Source organism: Equus przewalskii, chromosome 1 (assembly GCF_037783145.1).
Source record: "Equus przewalskii isolate Varuska chromosome 1, EquPr2, whole genome shotgun sequence".
In the NCBI taxonomy this organism is placed as follows: domain Eukaryota; kingdom Metazoa; phylum Chordata; class Mammalia; order Perissodactyla; family Equidae; genus Equus; species Equus przewalskii.
The window spans coordinates 64,950,575-64,977,657 of NC_091831.1; the positions used below are offsets into that span (position 1 = coordinate 64,950,575).

At 47.0% G+C, this 27,083-nt stretch overlaps 1 protein-coding gene across 23 annotated transcripts in view; it reads right to left on the reverse strand.

Moving 5' to 3' along the window:
- KCNMA1 (potassium calcium-activated channel subfamily M alpha 1) overlaps positions 1-27,083 on the reverse strand; it is a 719,065-nt gene that overhangs the window by 656,722 nt on the left and 35,260 nt on the right. For 5 of the 23 annotated variants that reach the window (XM_070612942.1, XM_070612936.1, XM_070612894.1 and 2 more), the window contains exon 2: positions 24,081-24,143. The exons of the other annotated variants lie outside the window; for them this stretch is intronic. In XM_070612942.1, the coding sequence (XP_070469043.1) occupies positions 24,081-24,143 (63 nt within the window). The remainder of the gene's footprint in view (positions 1-24,080; positions 24,144-27,083) is intronic. 23 annotated transcript variants of the gene reach the window in all.

The window sequence follows — 27,083 nt, forward strand, 5'->3', positions numbered from 1 at the left end:
TGACTAGGAGCAAGTCACTAATCGCTCTGCATACTGGGGCCGATCACATCTGTCCTGCCTGTCCCACAGTGTTGTTATGAGAATCACGGAGAATCACAGATATGAACATATGTGCTTTGTAATAAGACCTCAATAGAAACTCGTATTCCTATTAATAAGCACGTGGTGCAGTGCAGTATGATATGTTCCTTTAGGATTAAGTCCAAGAGAAACTGGCAATAAATGAAAGTGAATAACACCAGGCAGAAAACAAGGCACTAAAAGAGAACAGGGACTGGGATCTATCTGTGGGGCTCCAGCAAAGGGCAAGTTCACAGTGACAGAGCAATCAGTGACGGCTTCCTGTAAGTGGAGGCTTTGTACACGACCTGGAGTGGCTCTCACTATGTTGATCAAAGGTGCTTTCACACATGCCCCTACTCTACACGGAGAGCTCTTCAAGGGCAAGAGACCTGTCTTTACATCTAGGCTCTCCCGGCCTCTTTCTGGCACCAAGTCACCTCATGAGAGATGAGTATTGAGTGAATGAAAGAATGAACTAAGCCCTGAATGAACAGGGAACTTGGACACGTTGCAGAGGAGGAGAGAATCCCAGATAAGAACAAGTATGTCAGTCGTGAGGGCTTGTTGAGGACGCACTGCAGACCAGTCTGGGTCGGGTGGGGTTCATGGAGGGCAGACGAAGAAGGGGAGGTCGGAAAGGCAAGCCAGGGTCTCAGGGCAGAGGCCTGGACTTCAGGGTAGAGGAGTTCAGGCTTCTGGCACAGAGCAGAGTAAAGGGAGTTCAGAGTGACATCACGACATCGGTATTTGAGGAGATGAATCTGGCAGCTGCATGCAGGACAGCCTGGAGAAGGGAGTGAAGCAAACCTGGCAGAGCAGTCAGGAGGCAGCCGCAATAGCTCAGGCAGGTGGTGAGAAGGCCAGGATGCCATCACCTCCCCGGCCGAATCACGCTTCTGGCAGCACCCATCTCTACGACGGTGGGAGCGCCATCAAGGGCCACACCGGGAACTGTCCTCATTAGACTGGACCCCAAGTGTCCTCTAGTCTCCCGCACTACACTCAGCAGTGGCTTCCTGCACGTGGTCACCTCCCCCTCCTGAATCCATCTCGAGCTGAGCTGGTCCATTTTTAGATGACAACTGCCATAGTACGCGCTCCCTGAAAGGAGACGAACAGTGACAAGGCAGAGGAGGAGGGACAGAGCTTTCACTGGGAAGCACATTTTCCCAAAGTGGTATCTTCTCAGCAGTTTTATAAGGTAATATGTTAACATGACAGTTAAGACTACGGTAAAAAGAAGTAGAGAAGAAAGCGTGAAAAGAAGGACCAGTGGGTTGAACCCACATTAAAAGAACATGGGGCAGTAAGTCCTGGTGGTTAAGAGCTGGGAGGAGGGGGGCACTGATGTCAGCCTGCCTCAGTCCCAGTTCAGCCCCTGCCACTTACTAGCCTGTGACCTTGGGCAACCGGACTCTTTGTGAGTCAACCTCCCCCATCTGTAATATGAAGTTAATGAGAGCTCCCACCCAACAGGGCAGTCATGAGATTAAATAAGGTGATCAGTACAGCCCTTAGCACTAAAGTGGCCAGTAACTGATGTCTATTCGAGGCACCATGCTGGCGGCTATCTCCGAAAGCATAAAGGGTCTCTAACACTTGAGGCTCATGAGCAAACCCCCTACACCGTGGCTGTCCCACAGTAGGTGCAAGATGTGAGCTCCCCACCCCGACTGGAATTCCAAGACGAAATGTGCCTCCCCACAGCCTGAATTCCCTTATCAGGGGACACACAGAATCAGCTAATGCCTCTTTCCCATTACAGACCTTCAGACACAGGAAGGCAGCTGCTGCATCTCCACAAAACTCGCTTCTCTAAAATCCTTCTTTGTGTTTCTCTCTCCTTTCACTTCTGTTATGTTCACCTGCTGCACAGAGAAGATTAGGCAGCAGAGATAGGTAAATAAAAAGAAAATATTTTTTAAATGGAATAACCAAAAAGGGCCTTGAAAATTATTGCCTAGGAATGATCCCATGGCTCTGGAGGCCTATTCAAATGGAATCCCACTGACATGAAGCTGCGGCCCTCCGGGCAGTGTCCACGCGTCCCGCCCCACAGGAGCCCTGCTCCGGGAAGGACGGAGGTTGCCTTCAGGGACCCTGGTCTCCCAGGTGCCCTGCTCAGGGCAGCCACCTGAGAAGTCCCACAGCAGAGGCACTTCTCTACACATCAATGCTGTGGGAAGCATGTGAAAATAAAGTTTCCAATTACTGCTGGCGTTTCTGGAGTGTCCGGGTGCTGGCTGCAGCTGTCCCAGGAAGGTCAGTGACGTCATCTGCAGGCCTGACCATGGTGAGTTCCAAGACTGGGCCGTGCCCGTGTCACTGGGGAGTGGGAACCTGCCATTTCCTCCTGGAGGCCGGCGCTGCTCAGGTTTGCTGCTTCTCTTCCTGGGTAGAATTCTACTGTCATGACTTAGACACACACCAGGAAGATCCAGAAGCTATTCCAAGGTCCAGGACAACCCCAGTGTATAGAAGTAAAGCTTCTAAAACTTTACTATGTGCCAAGCATTGTCCTGGGTCCAGGCAAGCCCAGATGAGACCCACCCCTCAAGTTCTCATTGTACTCCTTTCCCGGAATGAAAAACAAATGCTCTGGCATTCCTCTGCTAAGAGAGAGAGAAAGTAAGGGAGATAAAAGAGGAAAGAGAAAAAGGAGAGAAAGTAAAAGAGGAATGGCTGGAAAGAAAGTGAAAAGAGGAAAAAGCGGGGAAGGGGGAAGGAAGGAGGGAGAAAGTGGGGAAGAAAATCTGGACACAAGGCTGTTTTTGCCACTAAGCACCCCTACTCAGGGACCTCCCATCCTCCGTCCTCACCGTTCAGGGCCTGGGCCCTGGGACGTCCTCTGCCAGAGCTGACCAAGAGGCCAGGGGACAGGATGCCTGCAGGGCCATGTAACAGATTGGGCCTGAGCCCTAAAGTAGAGTTCAAGCTCAATGCGCAGTTCAGATTCCCCAAGAGTTGGGATTAGATTAATTGGGGATAGGATTTGCAGGCTGTGTCTGACCAAGACCCGTTATCTGTCACCATATTAACCACATTCAGGCCCCTTTCAAAGTCAGAACCCTGCCGTCCATCACCACCCCAGGATGGGAGGCCTGGCCAGAGCCACGCTCCCCGGGCCTGGCTTCTCTGGCCAGCAGTTGACCTTTCAGGCCTCCTGGCGCTCTCCTCATAGAGCCACCAGGCTCCCCTACTAGCTTCCAGATGAAAATGTGTAACTCTTGAGCATATACAAGGCCCTGGAGGAACTAACGGCAATTACGAATAGAGTCCCTTTATTTGTCTGAGGAGCTAATTTAATTAAACAAGAAATTGCAGGACCCTTCCCAAGGGAGAAGGAGGTGGAAACTATGTAGTCTCCAGAATCAAGGGAAGTGAAGGGAAAAGTGAAATCAAGACTCTTTCAAAAACTATCTAATTGAACCTTCAGAGCAAACTTGTGGGGTCAGACTACACAAGCGGAAGTTGAGAATCAGAGAGGTTAAGAAGTAACCCCAGGTTATACAGACATTAAATGAAAGCCTGCCTGGATCCCACAACTGGTTTCTTTCTAACACATTATAATGCATCCTGCAAAACTGTGCAAATTGATATTTTTCATGTTGTTTTTGAGGTATCCTTATTTAGAATTGCTATCTTAATGTTTCTAATAAAAAGAACCTATAAAAGTGCATGCTTGATGCTGAAGAAGGTATTTTCAAATTCAATTTCAGTCATTATACTTTTCATTTCTGGAAGTTCTATTTGTTTTTCTTCAAACATCCATAGATTTTTTAAATTAGTATAGTGTTTCTTGCTCATTTTTTACAACTTACTTTATTCTATTAACATTTTAAATACATTATACAGGCATACCTTGTTTTATTCCGTTTCACTTTACTGTGTTTCACAGATATTACATTTTTTACACCCTGCACCAGCAAAAAGATTATGACTTGCTGAAGGCTTAAATGATGGTTAGCATTTTTTTTTAACGATTGGCCCTTGAGCAGTGTCAATCTTCTTTTTTTTTCTCCTCCCCAAAGCCCCCAGTACATAGTTGTATATTTTACTTGTGGGTCCTTCTAGTTGTGGCATGTGGGACAGGGCCTCAGTGTGGCTTGATGAGTGGTGCCATGTCCGCGCCCAGGATCCAAACCGGCGAAACCCTGGACACCAAAGCAGAGCACATGAACTTAACCACAGGGCCGGCCCCGTGCTTGGCATTTTTTAGCAATAAAGTATCTTTTAATTAAGGTATGTACATTGTTTTCTTAGACATAATGCTATTGGACACTTACTAAACTACAGCATAGTGTAAATATAACTTTTATATGTACTGGGAAACAAAAAGTTCGTGTGACTCGCTTTATCGCAATATTCACTTTATAGTGATGGTCTGGAACCGAACCCGCACTATCTCTGTATAGCCAATTAGTCTTATGTCTGAAACACTTGGGGGTCTGATTCTTCTATTTGCTGTTTCTGCTGACTTTCACTTATGGTGACTTGTTTGCTCGTCTGTTTTGTAATTTGAAAGAAAAAGCTCATGTTTGAATGGCTAGGTTTTACCTACAGGAAACTTTCAAAGCTTGAGCGATGAGTATATCCCTCCAGAGAGGATTTTCATTCGATTCTGAGAGACACTATGGGGTACTACCAACCCAAACTTACATCAGATTAATTTCACAGCTTGGGGCTCCTGGGTCACGCAGGTAGTATACATGAACCTGTAATCAGGCAGATCTGACTACAAATTCTCACAGGAGACACTGTTCCATCCTCCCACCACCAAGCCAAAGTCAAAACAGGTAAGTTCCTGTCTGCTCCCTTTGCCCTCTGGTGGATGTATCCCTGAGGATACAGCCCCCTGGACAGGCTGGCTTTATGCAGGAATCTCACATCCAGCTTCCCACCTGGCAAGGGCCCCAGGTCTGGTCTCCAGGGCCTTCATAAAGGCCACACTTTCAATCCTGGCTTCAAATCTGATGCTCCCTTAGCCTGATTTCCTGGATCTGTGCTCTTTCCTGTACCTGACTGAAAGCTGGATATGCACTTCTTTAGTCTCAGGAGCCCAGAGTTCCCAGGACCTTCTAAGGCAGAAGCTTTAAAAACTTTGAAATTTCAAAGCCTTTATTGGGAACAAAAAAAACCAGCAAGAGTGCGGTTTTAATGACCTACAAGGCTAATAGTAATGAAGAAAAGCACATTCCAGTGTGTAGTCAGCAGTTTCTATTAAGGGGTCTCTGAAATATTATAAAGAAGAAAGAACAAAGAGGAAGAAGGAAATATTAGAGCAGAGTAGATGTGAACAGAATCTACAAAGAATGCAGAGACATTCCTCTCTGTCTTTTTGTTCAGCTTAGTTATTCCTCATCTGTGACACAGCAAAATAAAAGTGACACCTTTTCAGCACACACACACTCACACACGACACATACTCACACACACGACGCAGGCCTTTGTTAAAGTTGGAAAAGAGTGCATCATTAGAGACTACAGTTCAGTTTTCCAAAAAAACCAGACCACACCAAACACCTGCTATAGGTACAGACTGTTACAGTTTGCGAAGTGCTTTCACAGGCATCACCCGCTCCATCCTCACAGAGCCCAGCAGCGTTCATTTTATAGCCGTAACAGTTGACCTTCTGATTACTGGTCCTCTACCATCTACCAATCTTTCCTCTCAAAAAACATTCACTGAGGGCCGGCCCGGTGGCGCAGCGGTTAAGTGCACACGTTCTGCTTTGGCAGCCCAGGGTTCTCCAGTTCGGATCCTGGGTGCGGACATGGCACCACTTGGCAAGCCATCCTGTGGTAGGTGTCCCACATATAAAGTAGAGGAAGGTGGACACAGATGTTAGCTCAGGGCCAGTCTTCCCCAGCAACAAGAGGAGGATTGGCAGCAGATGTTAGCTCAGGGCTAATCATCCTCAAAAAAAAAATTTTTTTTTAATTCATTGATTAATCAATAACACACTGACACACACTTCAAATATATCTACAGGTCCACAATTCCTTACTCAAAACCCTGGGGCCAGATGTGTTTTAGAATTCCAACGATTTCCGATTTTAGAAAATTAATCAGTGGGGTTTGGGCTACTCACCACAGTCACACACACCACCATTTCTGCATGAGATGTACGACCATTCGGACTTAGCTGGATGAATAAAGACCAGCAACAGCCTCACATCAGTTCAGGGCAGGTTTGCACCCACGTGAATTACATAAAAACCCTCACTTTTCAGAGCTTTAAGGATGTCAGAATTGTGAACAAGGGGTTGTGGACTTGGATAAATGAGTTCTCTCTCAGAATACCTCACACTTAAATCCACCAACCCAAAACTCCTCGGGACTCAGTCTCAAAATCCACGCTCTGATTCTTAAAAGGGGAGCCAAGGAACAGTGGCCAGGAGAGGAGCGAAGCACTGGGATGGGCGATGCCAGACAGGGCCTGGCCAGGCTACTGCAGTGCACTCGTAAGAGGAGAAAAGCGTGGGCACAAAAGCACAGAGCATGTTAGCAAGTGGCCCCAAAATGTTCTTAGCGAAGTCTCAGGCGCAATGGCGGGGTTGGCAAGGGTGGTAATGGCGATCAGTGAAGCTGGATCCTAGTCTCTGATTTGTGACTGAGAAATATGTAATGTGAGGCAAAGCTTCAGCTCCCTCTTACGCAATGGGAGAGAGCTGGGCCACGCCAGTAATTTGCAAATGGCAGGATTTAGCCTATTGGGTGAACATGAAATCTACTTACTGGATTATGAGCAATATTTTTCTTAATAAAAAAGAATAGAACAGAAACATCAAGTTGGCCCATGTGGTAAGAACAGCTACTATTTCATTAACTTTTGTTTCTGTGAGATATACATATGTAGATAGGTAGAGATACAGATATATACATACACACACTACATATAATCCAAAATAGTACATACAAATATATGTATACATACGCATGTGTGTACATATATACATGCATATATAATATACACATATAAAAATATACACACAACGTACAATATGTTTCTTACTGTGAGACATGATCTAAAAAGTTTCAACTTTACTGGCTAGATGATTTCTTGTGAATCTTTTCAGGACAAATATCCTGCGAACTATTTTTTCTGGTGTTACATAATCCAGGCACTGTGTATTAAAGTCATCCCAGACTGAAAACCAAGAAGAGGTTTCGCTAAACCCTTTGGTTTTCAAGACGTGCTTTAAGGATTGGGACTTGACTTCTAATTACGTCTCTGCTGCTTGCTCACTATGACTCCTAGGGCACGTACCGCACCTCTGTGCCTCAGTCTCCTCATTTGTGAAATGCAGAGGGCTGACCATCACAGACTCCCCAGAAGCAACTGCTCCTGTAAAATGGGGGAAAGGATGACACATGGCTCATGGGGTGGTTGTGAGGATCATGTGAGGTGATACTTAGAACAGTGCCTCTGGGTAAGTACCATGTAACGTCGTTTCTAAGATTAAATTATGGTTACTTTCCACATCTGGTATTTCATGACGCTTTTGAATCCAGCATTTATGATGCCCATGCAGCTTGCCCCTTGTCGTCGGAGCTAACGGCTACTTTCAGGAGCCCCCAGACCCTGGCCACTGCAGGGCCTGGGCCTGGAGACCATAACCACCGCCTTTCTTCCTGCCTTGTCCCAGCCCTTGGAAGGCTCAGCCCATCGCCTCAATAAATTACGAGCAGAACCCTGTGTTTGTTATCTAGCTTCCTGGGAGACCAGCAGTGGCATAGCAGAGGGATTACTTTGGGTAAATATTTCTCTAAACCTCATTCTTGCCACCACCAGTACTCAGAGTGAGGGGGCCCAGCTCCCCCAACAGCCACACCATTCTAATCCAAGGGAGCGTGGGAGGGCGCAGAGTTCATCATCTCCCCAACATAAAGGCAAGCCCCAGAATTAGGCCCTGGTGGCAGAGGGTGGGCAGCACAGGAGAAGGAAGCCTGCGCTGGGCTCTCAAGGAACTAGCGAGCTCCTTCTCTGGAGCAGAGCACTGCATCAAGCAGGGTATCACCTGTATAGCATTTAGTACAGCCAGCCACCACATGACAATCCCCCCCGAGGAGGGAGCAGTATCCAGTCCAGCCTCCCCCAGCACAGGAATCTTGGCTGCACCTTTCCTGACAGAGGGAAGCCCACCTCCCTGTGTGATTTTCCAGGTCCCAGGGTTCTAAATGAAAGGCTCCCAAGGCACTGTCACTATGCTGCCAGGCACAGGGGTCATTCCACTCAACTCTACCCAATTTACAGCTGAGGAAACTGAGGCTTATTTCATGGGCCTAAAGCATTGGTTCTCAAGCCTAGCTGCGCATTAGAATCACCTAGGTAGCTTCTGACATTCCTGGTGCCCCTGCCACACTAGATGCTCTTTGGTGACCCATGCACTTCCTTTGTTCATCTTCCCAAGTGATTCCAGCACACAGCGGGCAGAGGAGCAGTGCTCTCGCTCCCGCTCCCGGGTATCAAGCTCACTCATGCTTTAGAGCCACCTGGAGCACTGGTTGCAACAGCCCCACCCCACCCTAGAGGTTCTGACTCACTGGCTCTGGGGTGGGGCCTGAGAATTTCCATTTCTAACAAGCTCCCAGGTGCGGCTGATGCTGCTACTCGAGGAAAACAGTTGATGCTCCCTGGCGGCCCAGGGACAGAAACAGAACTTTGAGCACCAGTGCTCACGGCCCATGTAACAGCCTCAGTTTTCTCAGCTGTGGGTTGGGCAGAATGACTCCTGGCTTCAGAAGCACTGGTCTAGAGTAGTGTTCCTCGGACTTCTGTGTGCACATCTGGGCATCTTAAAATTCAGAGTGGGGCTCAGCAGGTCTGGGGAGGGACTCATGCTACTGGTCCTCTCTCCATGCTTGGAGTTGGAAGGCCTGGACTAGCTAGGTACCTAATCCCAGAGAACTCGCCCTTTCCCTGACAGATTGCTTCGTTGACACTCCACTCTGACCTCCTTGCTCGAGGGCGCAGGATAAAGTGAATGTGTCCTTCTTCCAGGAGAGCTCCCAGGTATCTTGTCCCTTCCTCCACCCCTTGGCCTCTCTCCATACAGAACAAATGATTCCCACTCCTTTAATTCTTCTTCCTTTGTCACAACAAACACAACTGTCCACTGCGGACGCATCTCCCAGGTGGCTGCCACATGCTGTGTCCGGGACAAGGCACTCAGAACCCAGCTTGGACGCAAGGACAGAGAAACGGCATTGGAAGAGAAGGTTCCATGGGGCCTAAGAGGAGGGACACTAACAGCTAAAAGCTGGAACAGCGGACTGGAAAGGAAGGAGACTCGGCCTCCCATCATCAGGCCCAGGCGTCTCAAGACTGCTGCCCTCTGCCGTCTAAGGTACTGGCCCCTTTCTCCAGGTGACATAACTCCATCAGACTGGAGATGCCGCCTGACCTACCAAAGTGAGATGAGAAGAGGAGTATTAACAATGACTACATCATTTAGCAGTTACTACGTGCTAGGCACTATGTTAAGTGTTCTACAAATATTGTCTCATTCACTCCTACCAAAACCCCATGATTGCTCATTACCGTGGCGCCCCATTTCAATGACAAAGAATGGACACTTACAGATGGCAAGTTATATGCCCAAAAGGAAGTAACAGAGCTAAAACTTAACCCCAGGTTGAAAAACCTACACTCTTAACTGCAACACAGTACTGTCTCCTCAAAGGCTGGGAGGGGCCTCAACTCAGCGCTCTTCCAAGATCAAGGTTTCCAAGCAAGACGGTCACTCCTGGACAGGTTACACCTGGAGCTGTACTTAGGCCATTTCATACAATAATAAATTAACAAACAATTTCATTACCCTTAAGATACCAGGCTATTCTAAATAATATACACATATTTATATATAAATATATAATTATATTACAGAATGGAATAATTACATATAATAATAATTATATAACTATACCATATAAATGAATATATAAAATATAATTTACATATATATACATTCATGTAATCTTACAACATCCTTGTTATGTAGATGTTAAGACCTGCATTTTGCATGAGAAAATTGAAGGACAGAGAGTTTGAGTAACTTTCCCAAGGTCTCAAAGCTGTGAAAAGCCAGGGTTTGAACTCTGACAGCCTGGTTCCCAAGTCATGGTCTTGACCTCCTACTCCACTATTCACATTGACTTCTCCGACTAAACTATAAATTAAGAGCACAGTTTATGGCTTCCAGATGCCTACTGTGCCCACACAATGCTTAGCCCAGTGGCTGAATCCTTTGTAGGTACCTTGATAAATGCCTACTAATGACCAAACAGGTGCCTCCCCCCACTACTTACAGCTCCAAGCATGGTCAGCCGGCTATAATTAGCACAGCCTCCCTCAGGACTGGAGCTAAATTAAACCAGTGGGATTAGAGGCCATTAGCTTTGGACAGTGCCCCTGGACACTTCCATCAAAGAGCGCCGGTGACACTTAGGAGGAGTCTCAGCCAGTGGGCCTTCTTCTCTTGGGTGGTGCATTGATCCAAAGGGTTTCTCAATGGCCTCTAATGGCCTTATCTCAATCCTGGCATCCCCCAATAAAATCAAAAAATGAGTGATCTGTTTCTCTGAGGGCCAGGAGACCAGGATCTGGTCCTGGCTCTGCCACCGATTAGCCCAATGACCAAGGCACTCAACTTCTGTGGGCTTCAGTTTGCCTCTTGAAATAAAGAGTCAGACAGGTCCATTGCTTGAAGTCCCTCCAAGCCATTTCACAGGTCTCAAAAGGGGGCTGCTGTTTAAATACTGTGTTTGGGACAAAATGCCAGGAGGCTCTAGAGAAGAGCCTGAGAGAAGGTACAGCCCACCCATGAGGGAAGGCTCTGACTTGAGAGCCTGGTGTGACCTCTCAGGCTGCTGGTGCTGTGGGCCTGGGGAGAAGAGAAAGAAGAGAAGGACTGCCTCTCACCATCCCCTCAGGGCTGAGGAGGAAATGGGAAGAGACAACTTTAAGAGAGCTCAACTTTCCCTCTAGCTCCAGAGCTTTCGGCTCTCTGGTGCTCTACCTTCCTGGCCTCCTTAACTAGACAACACACCCTCCCATCACCCCCACCTCCTTTCCAGAGCACTTGCAAGGACTGGCAGCTCTTTCTCACACATTTGTTAACGTATGTGTTAATCATCTGTCTTCCTGAGAGACAAGGCCCAAGTCTGTGGTCTCCACCTCTAGACTACGGGACATGTACCAGCCTCTCCATCCACATCTGCTGACTGGGTGAGCCATTTCTGCCCCAGGCCCTGGTTCCCCTGTGCTGAGCACTCAGAGCATCTGGCCTTCTCTCTCTTTTTCCTATCCAAACAGTGAGTCCCAGAGCAGGGAGCTGGAAAAGACCCGAGCAAAGGAAATGAGACATAGAGACTCCTCCTGGAAGTGGTTGTCATTCTAACCCACTGGGGCAATTAGGCAGGTGTCCAGGGATCTTTCTTACCAAAATTATGAGCCACTGCCTTCTATGGATAGCAACTAAATTAAATATAAACAAGCATACAGAGTTTGAATTTGCATAACAGCCCTTCACCCTAGCAAATCTACACTAATCACTTTACCTCCCCACGTACACCCAGCTAAACTTTCCATGAAATGCTGTTTAAAAGAAAAGAAAACCTTGATGTCTACAATAATGTTATTGTGCATATATAAGAAAATATCCTTATTTTTCAGAAAGGCGGAGTCAAATCTTTAAGGTTGAAATGCTGTGACGTTAGTAATTGACTTTAACATACTTCAGCAAATAAAAAATGAATGCAGCAACAACAGCAGCCATCTCTGCTGACCCTCCTCCAGTCCTCGGCAGGGGACAGCAGGGCCCAGCCTGTGTACATGTAGGAAGCCTCTTGCTCCCTCAGAGGAAGCACCCATGCTTTGCAAAGAAGGTGAAAGTCCCAAGTCACAGCAGACAAGGGCAGAGAACAAAGCCCAGAACTGTTCCTTACACTGAGTCATTCCTGAGGGTCCCTTCACTCTACCAGTCCTTTACCAATGGTGCAAAAAGAGGCTGTAAATCTCTGACATTGTGCTCATAAGAGCTAACATTTATCAAGCCCTTACCACGTGGCCTAAGGCTTTGTGTGCATTATTGTCTTTTGTAAACCTCACAACAAGCCCATGAGGGATATATTACTATTAGCTGCATTTTGCAGATGAGAAACTGAGGCTTCAAGTACAACCTATACAGTCATACAGGTCCCCACACTCAGAAAGGCCCCACTGTCACCATCTTCAAATACTTAATAATTTTTGAACAAGGAGCTTCGCATTTTCACTTTGCCCCGGCCCCTGCAAGTTAGGTAGCTGTCTGCTTAGAGTAAAGAGGCTCAGGTCACATGGCTCACTAGTGAACTCAGGCCATCGGACCCCAGCACACGCCTGCCTGACCACGACACAGCTAGAAATCACAATTGTGAAGTGCCTCCTTGATTCTAGGCTCCTAAGAGGCAAAGCCAGGACAGGCACTAGGATCTGTCTGACACCCACATCTGGACTTTTAACCCAGGCAAGACAAAGACTTGGTGGCCGGGGCTAATCAGTCCCTGAGCCCAATTGCCTCCTCCTACCACTCTCTCCCTCCCTGGGGAATGGCCCACGTGGCCGTCCCCATGTACTCCACAGCAGCCTGGGCTGGTGACTGGAAACCTGCCCAGGGGCCGGCCTTGGAAGGACTGCCCACCCTGCCGTGTCCAGCCCTGCTCTCTGGCTCTCACTACAGAGGTACACACCTCTTGACAGGTAAAGGGAGGCCTTCAAAGAGCATTTGAGTTTTAGGAGGGGTGGAAGAGAGCCAGGACAGAGGCCAGTTCTGTAAGCCATCATAGGTCTCCCATATCCTGGCAAGAAGGGCTGCCATAAAAAGGAAAGTAAAATCTCTTTTTTAAAAATTCAGCAAACCAAGAGACGTACCCTCGGGATACAGCTCTGAGGTTCCACTTCCCAAATTGCCACGAGCTAAGATTGTCAATTTCTCCAGCAAGATCAAATGCATCTCAACCCAGCCCCACCGAGGCACAAGTGGAGTCCATCCCCAAGGTCGTGGACGCCGTCACTGACACTGAGCCCAGCACGCGGCTCTGGAGCTGCTCAGGCCTGGGGTTGAATCCCTGGCCCTGACACTCACTGGCTAATTGGCCTTGGCAAGTCACTTAACCTCCTTGTACCTCGGCTTCTGCCTCTGTAAAACAGAAAAAACAATGCCTGCCATACAGGGTTGTTATGAGGAGTAAATGTGTTAATACGTGTGGAATAAGCTTAACAAGTGCTAGCAATTAGTATTAATATCATCTTCAAGCTGGAATTTAGGAACCTGAAGAAATGCTCACTCACCAGGAAGCAGCCTCTGCTTTGCCATGCCCTGAATCTCTCCCCTTTGGGTTCCCTAAGACAAGCAAGTCATTTGCCCTCTCTTGACCAACTGCAAGGGAGCGCCTGCCCCCGCCAGGACACCCACAAGAGCAGCAAACAGAGCCGTGCCCATCTAGAGGCCTTCTTGACCTGAGTGGTGGAGACCTTGGCAGACACCCAGGTGTTTGGTTCCATATTAGCTTCCAGATGAGACTTTCAGATGACTTTATTTAATAGACATGTGGCTGCTTAGCCATGGGCATGGCCCCAAAGCATGGGGCAAGCAGCCAGCCAGGGAGGCCCCATTTTCTGTGCAATTTGTCTGCACCCATGACTGGCTACCAGCCACATCTGCCAATTTGCGGGGCAAAGCTGACTCTCCGAGGTGAGTTAATCCTAGCGTCTCCATCCCTTCCTGCTCTAGTCAGCAGCATTGTGGGCCTCCAGCCTTCTTCTGGCTACAAATATCACTCACAGGTCCAGGACTGTCATGGCTAATGGGCACCTCTGTGCCAAACTCACAAGCAGGGCTGCTCTTGCCAACCTCTGACCACTCAGCCTGACCCCCATGGTTCTGCCCATTCCTCCTTGACCCTGACTCTGCTTCTGATCCCTGGACTCCCAGGCTGGGCTTCTTCCTGGTCAGCCCTATCCTGGCCTGACCACAGTGAATTCTACTCTGAGAAGCTGAAGATCATCAGAAATCAGGTCAATGTATCACTGGCCCAGTTTGACAGAAAGAAGGATGGGGACACAAATGGCTACTCGAATCCAGATCCTGGCAAACACAGGCTTAACAAAGCCTGAGTGGGTATCATTTCTCACACAGGGACACCAGTTCAGAAGGCAGTGTCTCCAGGGACTAGTCCTAACACCTGGAGAGTCTAATCCCAAAAAAGAAATGATTATAAAATATTTGGTCTTTGGAGCCTGTGGTGCTATAATTTTCTAAAATCTGAAAATTTTAGAGAGCAATACAATAATCAGCTTTATGACAAAAAGCCCATCCTCGAGGGAGACTGGTCCATCCTTCTCTGATGAATGACTTAACTCTCCACACAAGCAGAGCAGGATCGAGGTTAGTCCTGGCTTTGAGGCAGAAGAGATACGGAGAAGATGGGGTGTTGACTCTTTACGGCTTTGGGACTCTCCCAGAGACAGCCCATCCTTGTCAGCCTCAGCGCTGGCTTCCAAGTTCAGCCTCAGTGCTGGCTCAACAGGAGAGGCAACCACATCCAACTCCACTTCCTGAAGACCTGGTCTCCCACCCCAAGTCATGACCATAAGGAGACACTAAGGAGGTATAACCCTGTGTCAATTTAACAGGAGCTTCCCATTTCTGAAGAGTAAAGTCTCATTCATAAATGACACAGATTGCAGAGGGCTTGATTTATGGGGTAGGATAATCAACTTGCATCCTTTTTCATATGTTATCCTTTATCATACTTTACTAAGGACCTGATTTAGTGACAATTTGTTGATTTCTTCAATTGCTTAGCTCAGTTACAAAGACCCAGAAAGCAGGACATGGGTATTCCACCAATCAGCAACTCGGGTCAGAGAACAGCGTCCATGTACAGTGCTGGTTCTTTCTAAGCCCAGGCTGTCTTGGGCTGGACCTTGGGCCTCACCACCCAGATAGTCTTCTCCCAGCAACAAGCACCAACAAGCCAACATACAGATAAGAGCATTAGGCTGTGAGCAACCCTTATTTGTCTCTCCAGCCACAGATTGTGGTACATTTAAGTTGTTCAATAAATGTTTCTAACCAAGGAAATGCTCCCTGGAATCCAGTCCATGGGTCATTCAGTCCCAAACTCTATCTCTGGTACATACACAAAGCATGATTGGGAGAAGGCCTGGCCATCTGATATCAACTCAGAGGTCGGAGGTTTGACCCAATCCTTCAGACCCTGAGAAGCCAGCACTCCCGAGCATTTCAGCATGACCCACCACAGCATGGCCTCCACCTCCCTCCCCAGCATCATCTCCAGCTCCCTATGTGCACCCCACACTCCTGCCCAAGGGACACCAGGATCCTTCATTCTCTTCACAGCCCTCTCACTTACCCACTTGGGCTCTTTGCTTATGTTCTTCTCTTACCCTGAAATGCCCTCCCTAACCTTCTCCAAGCTGTCCCTCAAAACCCAGAAGATGTCATCACTCCCTCCTTAAAATCTCCATAGCAAATCTTTTGTACTTGACGTACGCTTACTGAACTCAGACCACGTGCTGGACAGTGTGCTGGATGATAGGGACCCGAGAAGAGTGAACGAGTTCCTGCTCTCAAGCTGCTCACACTCTGCTAGGGAGGTGAGCAGAGCAAGACACACTGCAGCTCAGGGTGAGAAGTGGCAGTGCACAGTGCCACAGCCGACAGCACAAGCTCCAGGGTGGGACTAGCAGGACCGAGTCTCTTCTTAGCAGACTAGCTGCATGACCTCAAGCAAGTCACTTAACTACAAGCATCTCAGTTTGCTCTTCTATAACATGAGAACAATTACAGTGCTTACTTCCTCATGTTGTTGTCACAACTAAACTAACTGATACAGTTAAAGATATTATTATAGTCAATAATTTCCTAAGGAGTGAAGATAAGTGCAAGGTATATTGCTCAGGTTTGAATCAAGTACTTTTCTGATCTCTTTCAATGGATTGGAGCTCCACGCTCAGAATAGGCTCCCAAAAAATATTCCTTAACCTCCCTTGAAAATGTTCTGCACATTATCACCTTTTTCTCTTCCCTTTACCTATTCCATCTGTTCCTTATTCCTCAAGGATAAGCTCAAAGGCCACCTCCTGTAGGAAAGCTCACATGCCTGTGAGCCCCCAGATGCACAGCTTTCCTGCCTTATTGGTGGATTTCCTCGGCATCCAAGAGCACAGGTCCTCACCACCTTTAGTCACACACAGCACAGGTGTCCTGTACGCCCTATCAGACTGCACGCTCCTTGAGGACAAAGACTGATCCTACTCCTGCTTTTCTTCTTCAGTGTCAAGCCTCTATGAATGATTATAGCCATGCTACTTCTGCGAGGGAATACACCAAAACTCCTTTCTAAAAACTCTTTCTCCTAAGTGCATAAGCCAGAATGGCCTTCTGGGATCTCATTTTTACCAAAAATAGAAGCCAATTTGACCAAGCACAATTTATACCACAATGAAATTGAATGTCCAAGTCAAACAATGTGTTTATCTAAACACACATTTTTCTATCCCCTCTACATAATAAAGGGCCTCAATTTTCAATGGACATTTTCCTGAAATCAGGATGTCACACCCTCCACTTTGACTGAACTCAGTCAGCTTCAGAGTTATCACTAGAGAGTCTCTAGGGCAGATTTTGTCTCCGTTTGTCACACAAGACCACACAGGCACTCCGCTGAGCTATTCCCACCCATGTTCTTGATTCTGGGGATGGTGGAATAAGACTGATTCTAGCATTCAGACACAGATTGCATTGTCTCATGTTGGATGGTCTCTTCTCGTGCTCCATGTGAAATGTGTCCTGGATCCTGCACAGGCCACCCTCCACTATCCACATACATAGAAGCACAGGCAACAAGTCCAGTTTCTGGTAGGTAATGTTCCACTTTGTTTGTTCCATTTCAGAAACAACACAGAGATATAGTAATAAATTAAATGATTTGAGGCCTCATCAGTAGATAGTAAATGCTATTGTTTATTAAAAAGCTAATAATCCATTCCGTTTTTTAAATTAAGCAATAAGCCTCTAACATAATAAATCAGAATAATTAAGCCCAGTATTAATGGAGTGAAATCATGAGGGAGGAGGAAAGGAAGTTCTAGAACTTACTTTTTTTCCCACACAGAAAACGCACTGATAATGAAACAATAGCAGAAAGAAGTTTTCCTCTGTATGATTTGCCAAAGCTAAGGCTCACATACATGCTCAGACGGCTGTACCCTTCTCAGGAAGTACACAGAATTCTAACTCAGCCCTCACTCCGGCTCCTAGCCCTATTTTTATTTTATCTGTTTTTATTGTTTTATCTCTTTCCAATAAAGACAAAGAATTTCCAGTCCCGTTACAGAGAGCTCTGACTCCGGCCCAGGTTCACAACCTTGATGGGTGGTCCCCGCAAGGCTCTCTTCTCCCCGCTCATGTTCTACATAACCTTGAGCAATGACTACAAACAAAGCGCTGTTTGAAATTATTTTTTCTGCAATATAACCTTCCTGCCACGTAACTGGAAAGAAGACGTGAGGCCTGAGCGCCATGTCTGCTTGGAGACTCCACACAAAGTTGTGCTGTCACACCCTGAGGAAGGCGAGGAACCCTTGCTGAGGCCGCAGAGCACAGGCCTGTGTAAACACACAGTATAACTCTCGAGGCAGAGATGAAACATTTGCACTTCTCTCCGGGCATTTTAAGTGGGAAAGCAAAACTCATTACACAAGCTAAACCCTCTTCTACATTCTTAAGTGTCCAAACAAAGTTTTCCCGGCAGCATGCACTTCTATGGCTTTGCATTATTGGGATAAGCCCAAAGGAGAGGGAAAAAAGGAGCCTTTTGCATAAGCCTAGGGAGATCAAAGTAAAGAGAACAGAGCTACAGAGGCCCACGGGATTCTGCTTGGTGAGCATTTCTCAGGGGCTGCCTCTCTGTGTTGGGGCTGCAGAGTCCCCGGAGATCTGAGGATGTCCTCAGCAGCATCCATAGAAGGCACACATAGGCCTGCGCCGATAACAAACCCCTGCTTTGCAGAGCCTGTTTTGCTTTCCCGAGCACTTTCATATCTTGTATCGATCAAGAAGCAAATTTACTGAGCGCCTACCAGATGCAGGCCCGATGTAGGGGATAATCTCACGGACAAATCATCCCACAGCCCTCATCTTCACACATGTATGTGCTCCTCTGGATAAGGTGAGACCCAGGTCTGGCCTTAGACATTTCTAGTCTATTTGAAGAGACAAGAAAGAGTCCCATGAGAGGATAAATACTACTGTAAAGCACTCTATTTTCATGTAGCACTCCTCAAACTGTGGTCAGAATCAGAACCACATGAGGTGGTTGTTAAAAACAAATAAGCGGGCTGAGTCCCCCGTGGAGATTCTACTTCCCCGGGTCTGGGGTCTGGGCTCCTGTTTTTTTAACAAGCATCCACAAGAATTAAAATATAACAACAGAAACACTACACTGAGTGGCAAATGAGACAGTCACTCACGCTGGCCAAAGTCAAAGGACTCTAGCAAGGTCAGCACAAGGGGGACCTGCAAGCACAGACAGCAGAGAAGCAAGAAGAGGGAAGGTCGGGTGGGAGGTAGGGTCCCAGGCAAAGGTGCAATAAATATATAGGGGACACCATGCAGAAGATTCTGGATGCAGCAGAAGGTTACACTGGAGAAGTGAAAAATCAAGACAGACAAGTCGATTGGGCCAAAGTAAGGAGGGTCATGAATGACAGGCCCAATGAGTACTCTAGCCTGTAGGCAAAAGGGAGCTTCTGAGAGGGTGGTAGCAGGAGAGCAAGACAGTCTGAGAAAGAGAAATCCAGTGCCAATCTGAGCTAGAATGGTCAGGAAGATCCGAAGCCAGGCCTGCGGCTCTAATTAGATATTTTAATATCCTGTTCTATACTCACCACACACCAATGAACTCAGCAGGGCAGACAATATTATCTTTTTTATCTAGAGGGAAAACTGGGGCACACAGTGGGATGAAAGCTGGGGAAGCCAGGACAGCCAAGTGGTGGCTCTAGCCCTGCACACTCAATCTTTGACAAATCAATCCACTGCATTTCAAGCCTAGTCAACACACATTTATTGAGCACCTACTATGAGCAAGGAATGGAAGATGAAAAGATAAATGAAACTCCATTCCTGCCCTCAGGATGCTCACCTTCTAGTGCAAGGGCCAGCAAACTTCTTCTGTAAAGGGTCAGATAATCAATATTTTAAGCTGCGCAGGTCATTGGGTCTCTGCAGCAAATACTCACCTCTGCCACTGTAGTGCAAAAGCAGCCATGTCCAGTACATAAACAAATGAGCACAGCTGCGTTCTAATAAAACTTTATCTAAAAAAACAGGCAGTGAATCAGGGCTAGAATGCTATTGTCTTCATGTGCTTTTAAATGCCAAGCGTTTTAGAAAGTTAGATACACTTGGGCTTGAACTGTGCAATATTCAATTATGCTGTTAGTGGTGTCTACCATTGGATTCTCTATATTAGGGAAAGTTTAACACCCGAGGCACAATTGTATCAAATGTGTTTTTGACAATTTTTGATGATTTAATTGAACAAACATTTACTGACCACCAACTGTCTGTTAGGTGCTTATGTGTAATTATAAATGTTATGTAACATTGCATATTGGTAGAAATAAAAAGAATTTGGCCTAGCTTTTTTTTTTAAAAAAAAAAAAAAAAAACAGGCAATGGGCCAGATTGGACTGGCAGCCTGTAATTTGCTGACCCCTGCTTTAGTGGGTAAAACAAACCTGTACGTGACTACTTATAAAACAAAAGAGGTCTGTTATAAATAAAACAACTTTGGAGCACAGAGGAAAGAGAGAACAATTTGGTCTGGCCTGGGAGAGTTGAGGGGGGTACATTTGAGCAGGGCAAGTCACTTAGCCTTTCAAGGTCTCAGTTAAAATGATGGGGTTGAACCAGAAGCACACCGATGACCCTCTTATTCCAACATTGTGTGATCTGGATGACACACCGCCTTCCTGTCCAGAGTCTTCCAACCACACAAACAACATGACCTCTCCCAAGCTTCCTGATGCCTCCCTTCACCTCTAACGTCAATTTTTGAATGTCACTTAAAGGAACAAAAATTCCCAAATGATTCTGGAAGTTTAAACACACACACACACATGTGAACACTCCTATCATCAGTGTGTCTAGTCCAAACATAATTTCATTATTTATCTCCCTAAAGGCTTTCTCCCTCCTTCACAAAATTTCTCTCTCCTGAAAAGAACCCATTTGCTTCCATGGCAGATACTCTGGTGAGACGCAAATGCTCTATTTTACTAAGTGCCGGCCTCCAAAAGAACATGGAGCCAGGAAGAAAGGAACGGTGGCCACACACCTTGTCTGTCTCCGCCAAGCTGGTGCCAGACAGGAAAACAGAAACAGAGCCCCAAAGCCCGGCAGCAACACCTCCAACAGCGCCAACAGGTAGCAAGGGAGGCCAGGCAAATAAACACATTTTGAAAGCCTGTGCCATACGGGTCACGTCCCGGCCTCAGAATGACTTCATGCAAGCCAGCCAAGGTCAACTCCCATCAAAAGGTCAGTCAGCCTCCTCCTCTGGGGCTCGGACTCCCCTGGCCAAGACTGCTCATTGGTACCAAGAAGGTTGGACAGGGCCACAGTGAGACCAGAGGCCAACAGGACAAAGGCAGGCAAAAGGCACCCACAGACTGCACGTGGTGGCAGCAAGACAGCTGTGTGTGATTCAAGTCCCACCCCAACCTGTGTAAATCCTATCCCACTCAAGCCTGACCTCCTCCTCCATGAAGCCTTCCTGGCTTTGCTAACTGACAGGGGCATGTTTCTCCTTCTAACATCTAGAACAGTGGTTCTCAAAGCAGGGTCACCGGACCTGCAGCGTCATCACCTGGGAACTTGGAAATGCAAATTCTCGGGCCCTACCCCAGACAAAGTGAATCAGAAACTCTGTGGGTAAGAGCCAGCAAACTGTTATAACAAGTCAGCTGGGTGATTCCGAAGCAAGCTGGAACTTTGGAACCACTGATCTAGAGTCGAGATTCTAGACCAGTAAGTCTGCAGCATGCCCACTGGCCCTTCCCATGCATTTCCCTGGGCTCTTGGCACACAGGGAATATAAATCCACTCCAGAGCGCAGCTCCCAGATGCCCATGAGTGCCCCACCTTGCCCAGCACAGGCTCTACAGCAAGCACATGTTCAGCTAACACCTGTGGAATTTCATGAACTTGAGCTCATATACCACCACTGGGTTATAAAACCACAGAATCTGAATGTTGGAAGAGACTTCAGGGCCCGTCCAGCGCAGCTGCCTGCCGAGGCTCTGCCAGGCCCCAGCTGCTCTGGTTTCTCTCACTCCAGCTCAGAGGCTCTGCTGACACCATGGAGCTCACCCCCTCGTCTTTTCACCAGGCCAATATTGACTGAGCACAGGTGCCAGGCACTCCAGTAGAGGCTGGGGTACATCAGTAAACCAGACAGGCAAGTCTGCTTGCTCTGAGGGAGCCCACAATCCAGTTCAGGAAGAGACCCAACAAACAGTAAAGAAAATCAATGCATACTAACTATAAGAAGACATCAGACAAACCCAAATTGAGGGCCATTCTGCAAAAAAACTAAACAGTGCTCTTCACAAATGTCAGTCATGAAAGATGAAGTCATGTCACAGATTGGAGAAGACTAAGGAGACATGACAGAAAAATGTAATGTGGGCTCCTGTTTATTGGATCCTGCAAAAGAAAAAGGACATTAGTGGAAAAACTGGTGACGTTCTAAGAAGGTCTATGAATGACGTTCAGTGAATGGTATTATACCAATGTTAAATGTGTGGGCTCCAGTAGTGCTCTGTCTGTGGTCATCTAAGATGTGAGCATTAGGGGAAGCTGGGAGAAGGCTAGACAGGATATCTCTGTGCCAATGTGCAACTTTTCTGTATATTTTGGATGGTGAACCCAGTCCAGAAAGAGACCCAAGTGTGGGGGCGTGAGTCACATGTTTAAATAGAGGGGATCCTGTAGGCCTCTAGAAGGTGACATGTGAACAAGACCTGAAGACAGTAAAGGGATCTATCGGGGTGGTTGTGAATGAATAGGAAGCCAAAATCAGTCTAGTCAGGACTTCCACCCAGTGGTCTTTATTCCTCTGTCTAGACTCAGCCTGACTGCTCTCTGAACACTTCAAGCATCACTGGTGCCTCCCCAGTCTTCTCTCCAGGGGGGCCTCGCAATCTGACAGCTGCACTTCCTGCGTGTGCCCTGGTAGCCAGCACCCCCTGAAGAGGCAATTAGAGACCACAGAAGGAGGAGCGAGGCCTGACAAGGACTAAGGTCAGAAGCAGGGGCACCTCTGTCTTCCTTGTTCTGGAACTGCCCTGGTCTTCTTTTCTTGCTGGCAAACCACTTCAGTTCCTACTCCCCTCTCTTTTGGACCCTGTGCCCAACTCTCCCAGCATCTGAGCTTCTCCTGTGAGCACTGTCCAAATTTGCCCAGAGCTTCGAACAATGGAGCTCGGAGTGGGGTCAGTGTGAGCAAGCAGACATGAGTCAGAGGTGCAACTCCACCTAATGATTAAGGAAAAATGCCCCACCCAAAGCTCCCAGTTTCCAGCCTCTTCAGAAAGCACAAGGTATCAGAACCCAAAAAGCAAAACACCCCCTCTGCAGAACTGAGAGTCTGAAGGCCCGGGTTCCAGAGACCACAGATAAGTCTCTTCCCTCCAGGTCAATTTCACCATCTACAAAGTGATAGAGTTGGATTAGTTAATCTCCAAGATTCTCTCCAGTACTAACATTCCATGATCATTAAGAATCAAATTAAATTGCACATGATAATTGCAGCTTTGAAGCACAATGAGGAGTAATAATTTGAAGCACAATGAGGGGTAATAACAGTAGCAGTGGTAAGATCCATGGTCTCCTACCCCAGATGAATCACCAGGATTGCAAATGACAGTTGTTGCTATTAATATAATAATTTATATTGCAAAGGGGTTTTCATTTTACAAGGCACTTTTATACATATTATCTTGTGTGATCCTCATAAGAACCCAGTGAGAGTAGTTGGAAAGATCTAATTTCTTTTGTACAGATGAGAAAACCAAGCCCAGTGGCCATTCAATTAAGACTAACAGTGCTGAGCCCTGACCATCAGTATTTTGATGGCTCCTCTTCTTTCTGTTGCTTGGTGCTGTCTTTGCTACCATGACCATCCACGCAACCACCTGTGATTCTGTTTCTACAGGCTTTGACCAGGTTAGTTCAAGGTGTTCACACTACAAGGAAACCCAGGCATCCACTCTGGAGGTGAAAGCATCCAAAGTGTACCCAGAGCTGCCTTGGCTCAGTCCATCCAATGGGCTCTTGGAGACACAGTCCATACTCAGAAGGGAGGCCACAGCATCCCACATTTGTTTCCCTGCTGCTAGAAATAGAACAGATGAGCTAGCGCAGCTCACATGTTGATCGCACTGCAGCATCAGATGTTTTAAAATAACTAATTAAAAGGAAATGGGAGTGTGAAGAAGAAAGCCCTAATTTCAATGCTCATGTCCCATGGAAATGATGAGAAAGAGATCATGGCCAAAGTCAAGATGAAGGAAAGCTCCCCTAGAGGCACCAGGTTTGCAGTGATTCTGTCCTACATGGGACACCTCGGCCAAGCCTTCCTACCAGAAGAAGTACTGTCACACCTCGCCATTTGGCTGCTATTTTACAAAGGGTGAAAGACATCTTCCACTCTTGCCACACACCAGGGTAGAGGATGTGCTCCGGCCAACCTCCCCTGTCCCCTAACCAAAAAGCCCTGTTCTCCCATGCACAGAGGTTGGCCCAGCCATGCCCAGAGTGGATGATTGCTCTTGTGTCATGTTAGTAAGGGCCAGCCAGGTGAGAGCTTTGTTCTCCAGCCTAGTCTACATGCACCTTGTGTCCATACTTAAGTGCCTCGCCTTGAGCAGGATACTTACCTCCCTGGGCCTTCTTGGCTCCAAACAGAGGTTATAAGCACCCATCTTGCCCCCATCACAGAGCTGTTGAAGGACGGAGATCACACTTGAGAAAACACTTTGAAAACTTACAAGTCCCACACAGTGCTAAGATATCATGGCACATGAAGCACCTGGGCTCAGGACTGACCACCTCGGGCACGGCCTCCACTGCCCAGCCTCCCTCTGGTTAGATGGGACACAAGACTGATTTCTGGCCAGTGGAGTGTAGGCAGAGCGTCTGGCCCACAAAACCCTCCCACTCATGATCGTCTTCTCCCTTTTCCCCTCTGCCAGCTGAGGACACAGAGGAGCCCTCTGGGGACCTAGATAGAGCTGAGCCACAGACAGAAGGAGCCTGGATCCTTGACCAGACCCTGGGGTGGGGGGGCTGCCCCATCAGGAACACCCACGTTGGTGTTATAACACATATCTTGAAGGCGGGCGATCCCCTTTTATTGTGTTACTGAAGTTGGGAGTTGTTTGCAGTAGCAGTTAGGCCACCTGGACTAGCAGAATGACCCAGTGGAGTCGTTGACTCGACAGCTCCCACAATGGGGTTGTAAATTTGAGCAAATGGAGAAAAAAGCCACAGTAGCAAACAGCCACATTTCCTCATATTTCCTCAAACCAGTGACAGGATAAAAATGAGACCATATAAAAGATGTTCCCAGGCTGACGGGCTCTGGAGTCCCAACAGCTCTCCATGACATCTGCATTTAACCTGTCTGAGGAACAGTCAGTACAACACACTTGTCAGAAGACAGCCATGATCTACAGCTCGTTGCTGAGACGTGCTTCCTCTTCTCCAACACCTAGATTTTCACTCCTGACAATAAAGCATGGACCGACCTCTAATTAGTCACACAGGTTAGGTTATCTGATCGCAGTGTCAAATGTCCTTATAATGTGGACAGACCATGCTGGAAGGGGCCAGAGAAGGAACTAATAATCCACCAGAAAAATACAACAGGGCAAAGGATTTGAAAGGCAGTTCACCAACACAAAACAGAAATAGCTCTTGAACATCTGAAGAGGTGTTCGCCCTTACGAGAAATAAACATAAAATGAAACGGCAACGAGATACGACATCTCACCCATCAGACTGGCAAAAATAAAAATGTGTGACAAGACCCTATGCTGCAGAGGGTTTGAGGAGAAAGCACTCTTTTGCACTGCCTGTGGATGAGGACACTAGTCCCTCTTGGAGGAAAGTCAATTTTGCAATATCTATCAACATGTAAGTGGCAAATTTCTTTTGCTTCAGTGGCTCCACTCCTAGAAATCTACCCGACAGACACCCTCACACATGTGTGAAAAGACTCATCACAAGATTATTCCTTGTTTGAACTGTGACAGATGGGAAACAGCCTGAATGTCCAACAGTACAAATCGCACAAGTACATATGGCTATTAAACAGATAAGTCGGCTTCAAACTTTATAAGCTCCCGCTCCAGAATGTCCCGGGGAGCGGAAGGGGTCAAGCAAGCGCACGCCCATCGCCGCTCCACCAGCATTCACATGCTCACAGACAGAACGGGGCGCAATGAGGAAGCTCATCCTTAAGATGCTACAGGAACACAGTCCAGCATTGGACAAGGTGTGAATCGGTGTCCGTGCAGCTCCTCCCTGTTGTGCTTATTTTAAGCATATGGAAAATTAGCCATAAAGCAAACAACACAGCAACAGCTGTGTTTTCATCTTCTTGGCTATCTTGACGTCACAACCATCAAACACAAGCTCCAAAAAAGAAGCAAATGATATTGTTACCATCAGTACACTTCAAAAGGCCACGCACCTTCCCACCAGATGGAGGGTTCCAGAGCTGTTCTTTTCTGAGGTGTGAGCTCCCCTCTCTGCAGATGAGCTATTTAGCAACTTGGGGACAAAGCTAGTCATCTAAAACACAAGAACAGTTCCATCAGAAAAAGCGGCTACAACCTTTCTAGAGAGAAATCTAACAACATCTATTAAAAATAAATACACACACACCCCTTGATCTGGAAATCCTACACTCTAACATATAAAAAGCACCAGAATGGAAGGTAACATATACAAGGATATTTATTACAGCACTGCCATAGTGGAGAAAGAAAGAACCTCAAAATAACCTGAAAGTCCATCAAAAGAGAATAGCTGAATCAATTATGGTACATGAATATTTAGTAATTATTTTTAAAAATGAGATCTCTATCTATGGACCTAGAGGGGTGGCCATAATGTACTATTAAATGAGAAAATTAAGCTGCAAGGAAAAAGAGTATAATAAGATTCCCTTTTCATTACACAATGAGACAGCCCTACACAAAGCCCACAAGGCCCTACACCATCTTCCCTCCTCCAATTCCTTCCCCCTCCCTCTATGACTTCATTTCCTTCCTCTCTTCCCGTCACATGTTCTGCTCCACTTGACAGAATGCACTACCAGGCACAATCCCGCCCCAGGGCCTTTGCACTCACCCTCAATGCTCCTCCCCAGAGATCTGCATGGCTTTCTCCCACGTCTTCTAGGTCTCTGTACAAACTTCACCTTCTCAGTAAATTCTACCCTGACCGCCTCATTCAAAATTACAAAGGGGGAGGGGAGTTCCTCCTGTATTTTTTCCATAGCCCTTATCACTGGCTGGCACTTTAGACACCTCACTATCAGATATTTCACCCCCAGACTGTAAGTTCCACAAGAGCAGGGATTTTTCTCTCTTGTTCACTGCAGTAACCCCAGCATCTAGACAGTGCCCGTCAACCCTCCCAGCATGAATGGGAAACCTGTCTGCACGTTTTGACGTGCACCTGGAGACAAGAATGGAAGTGTCTGTATTAGGCTCCTACCACTGGTGAGTGAAGCTGAGAGCTGTCAAAGAAGGAATAAAGAAGACTACCTTTTCTTTATATTATTATTCCACCAGTTACAGTGAACACATGCTATTGTTATAAGTGTTGAAGAGGAGTTTAATAAAACAAAAAAGCAAAGATGTAAATCAGAC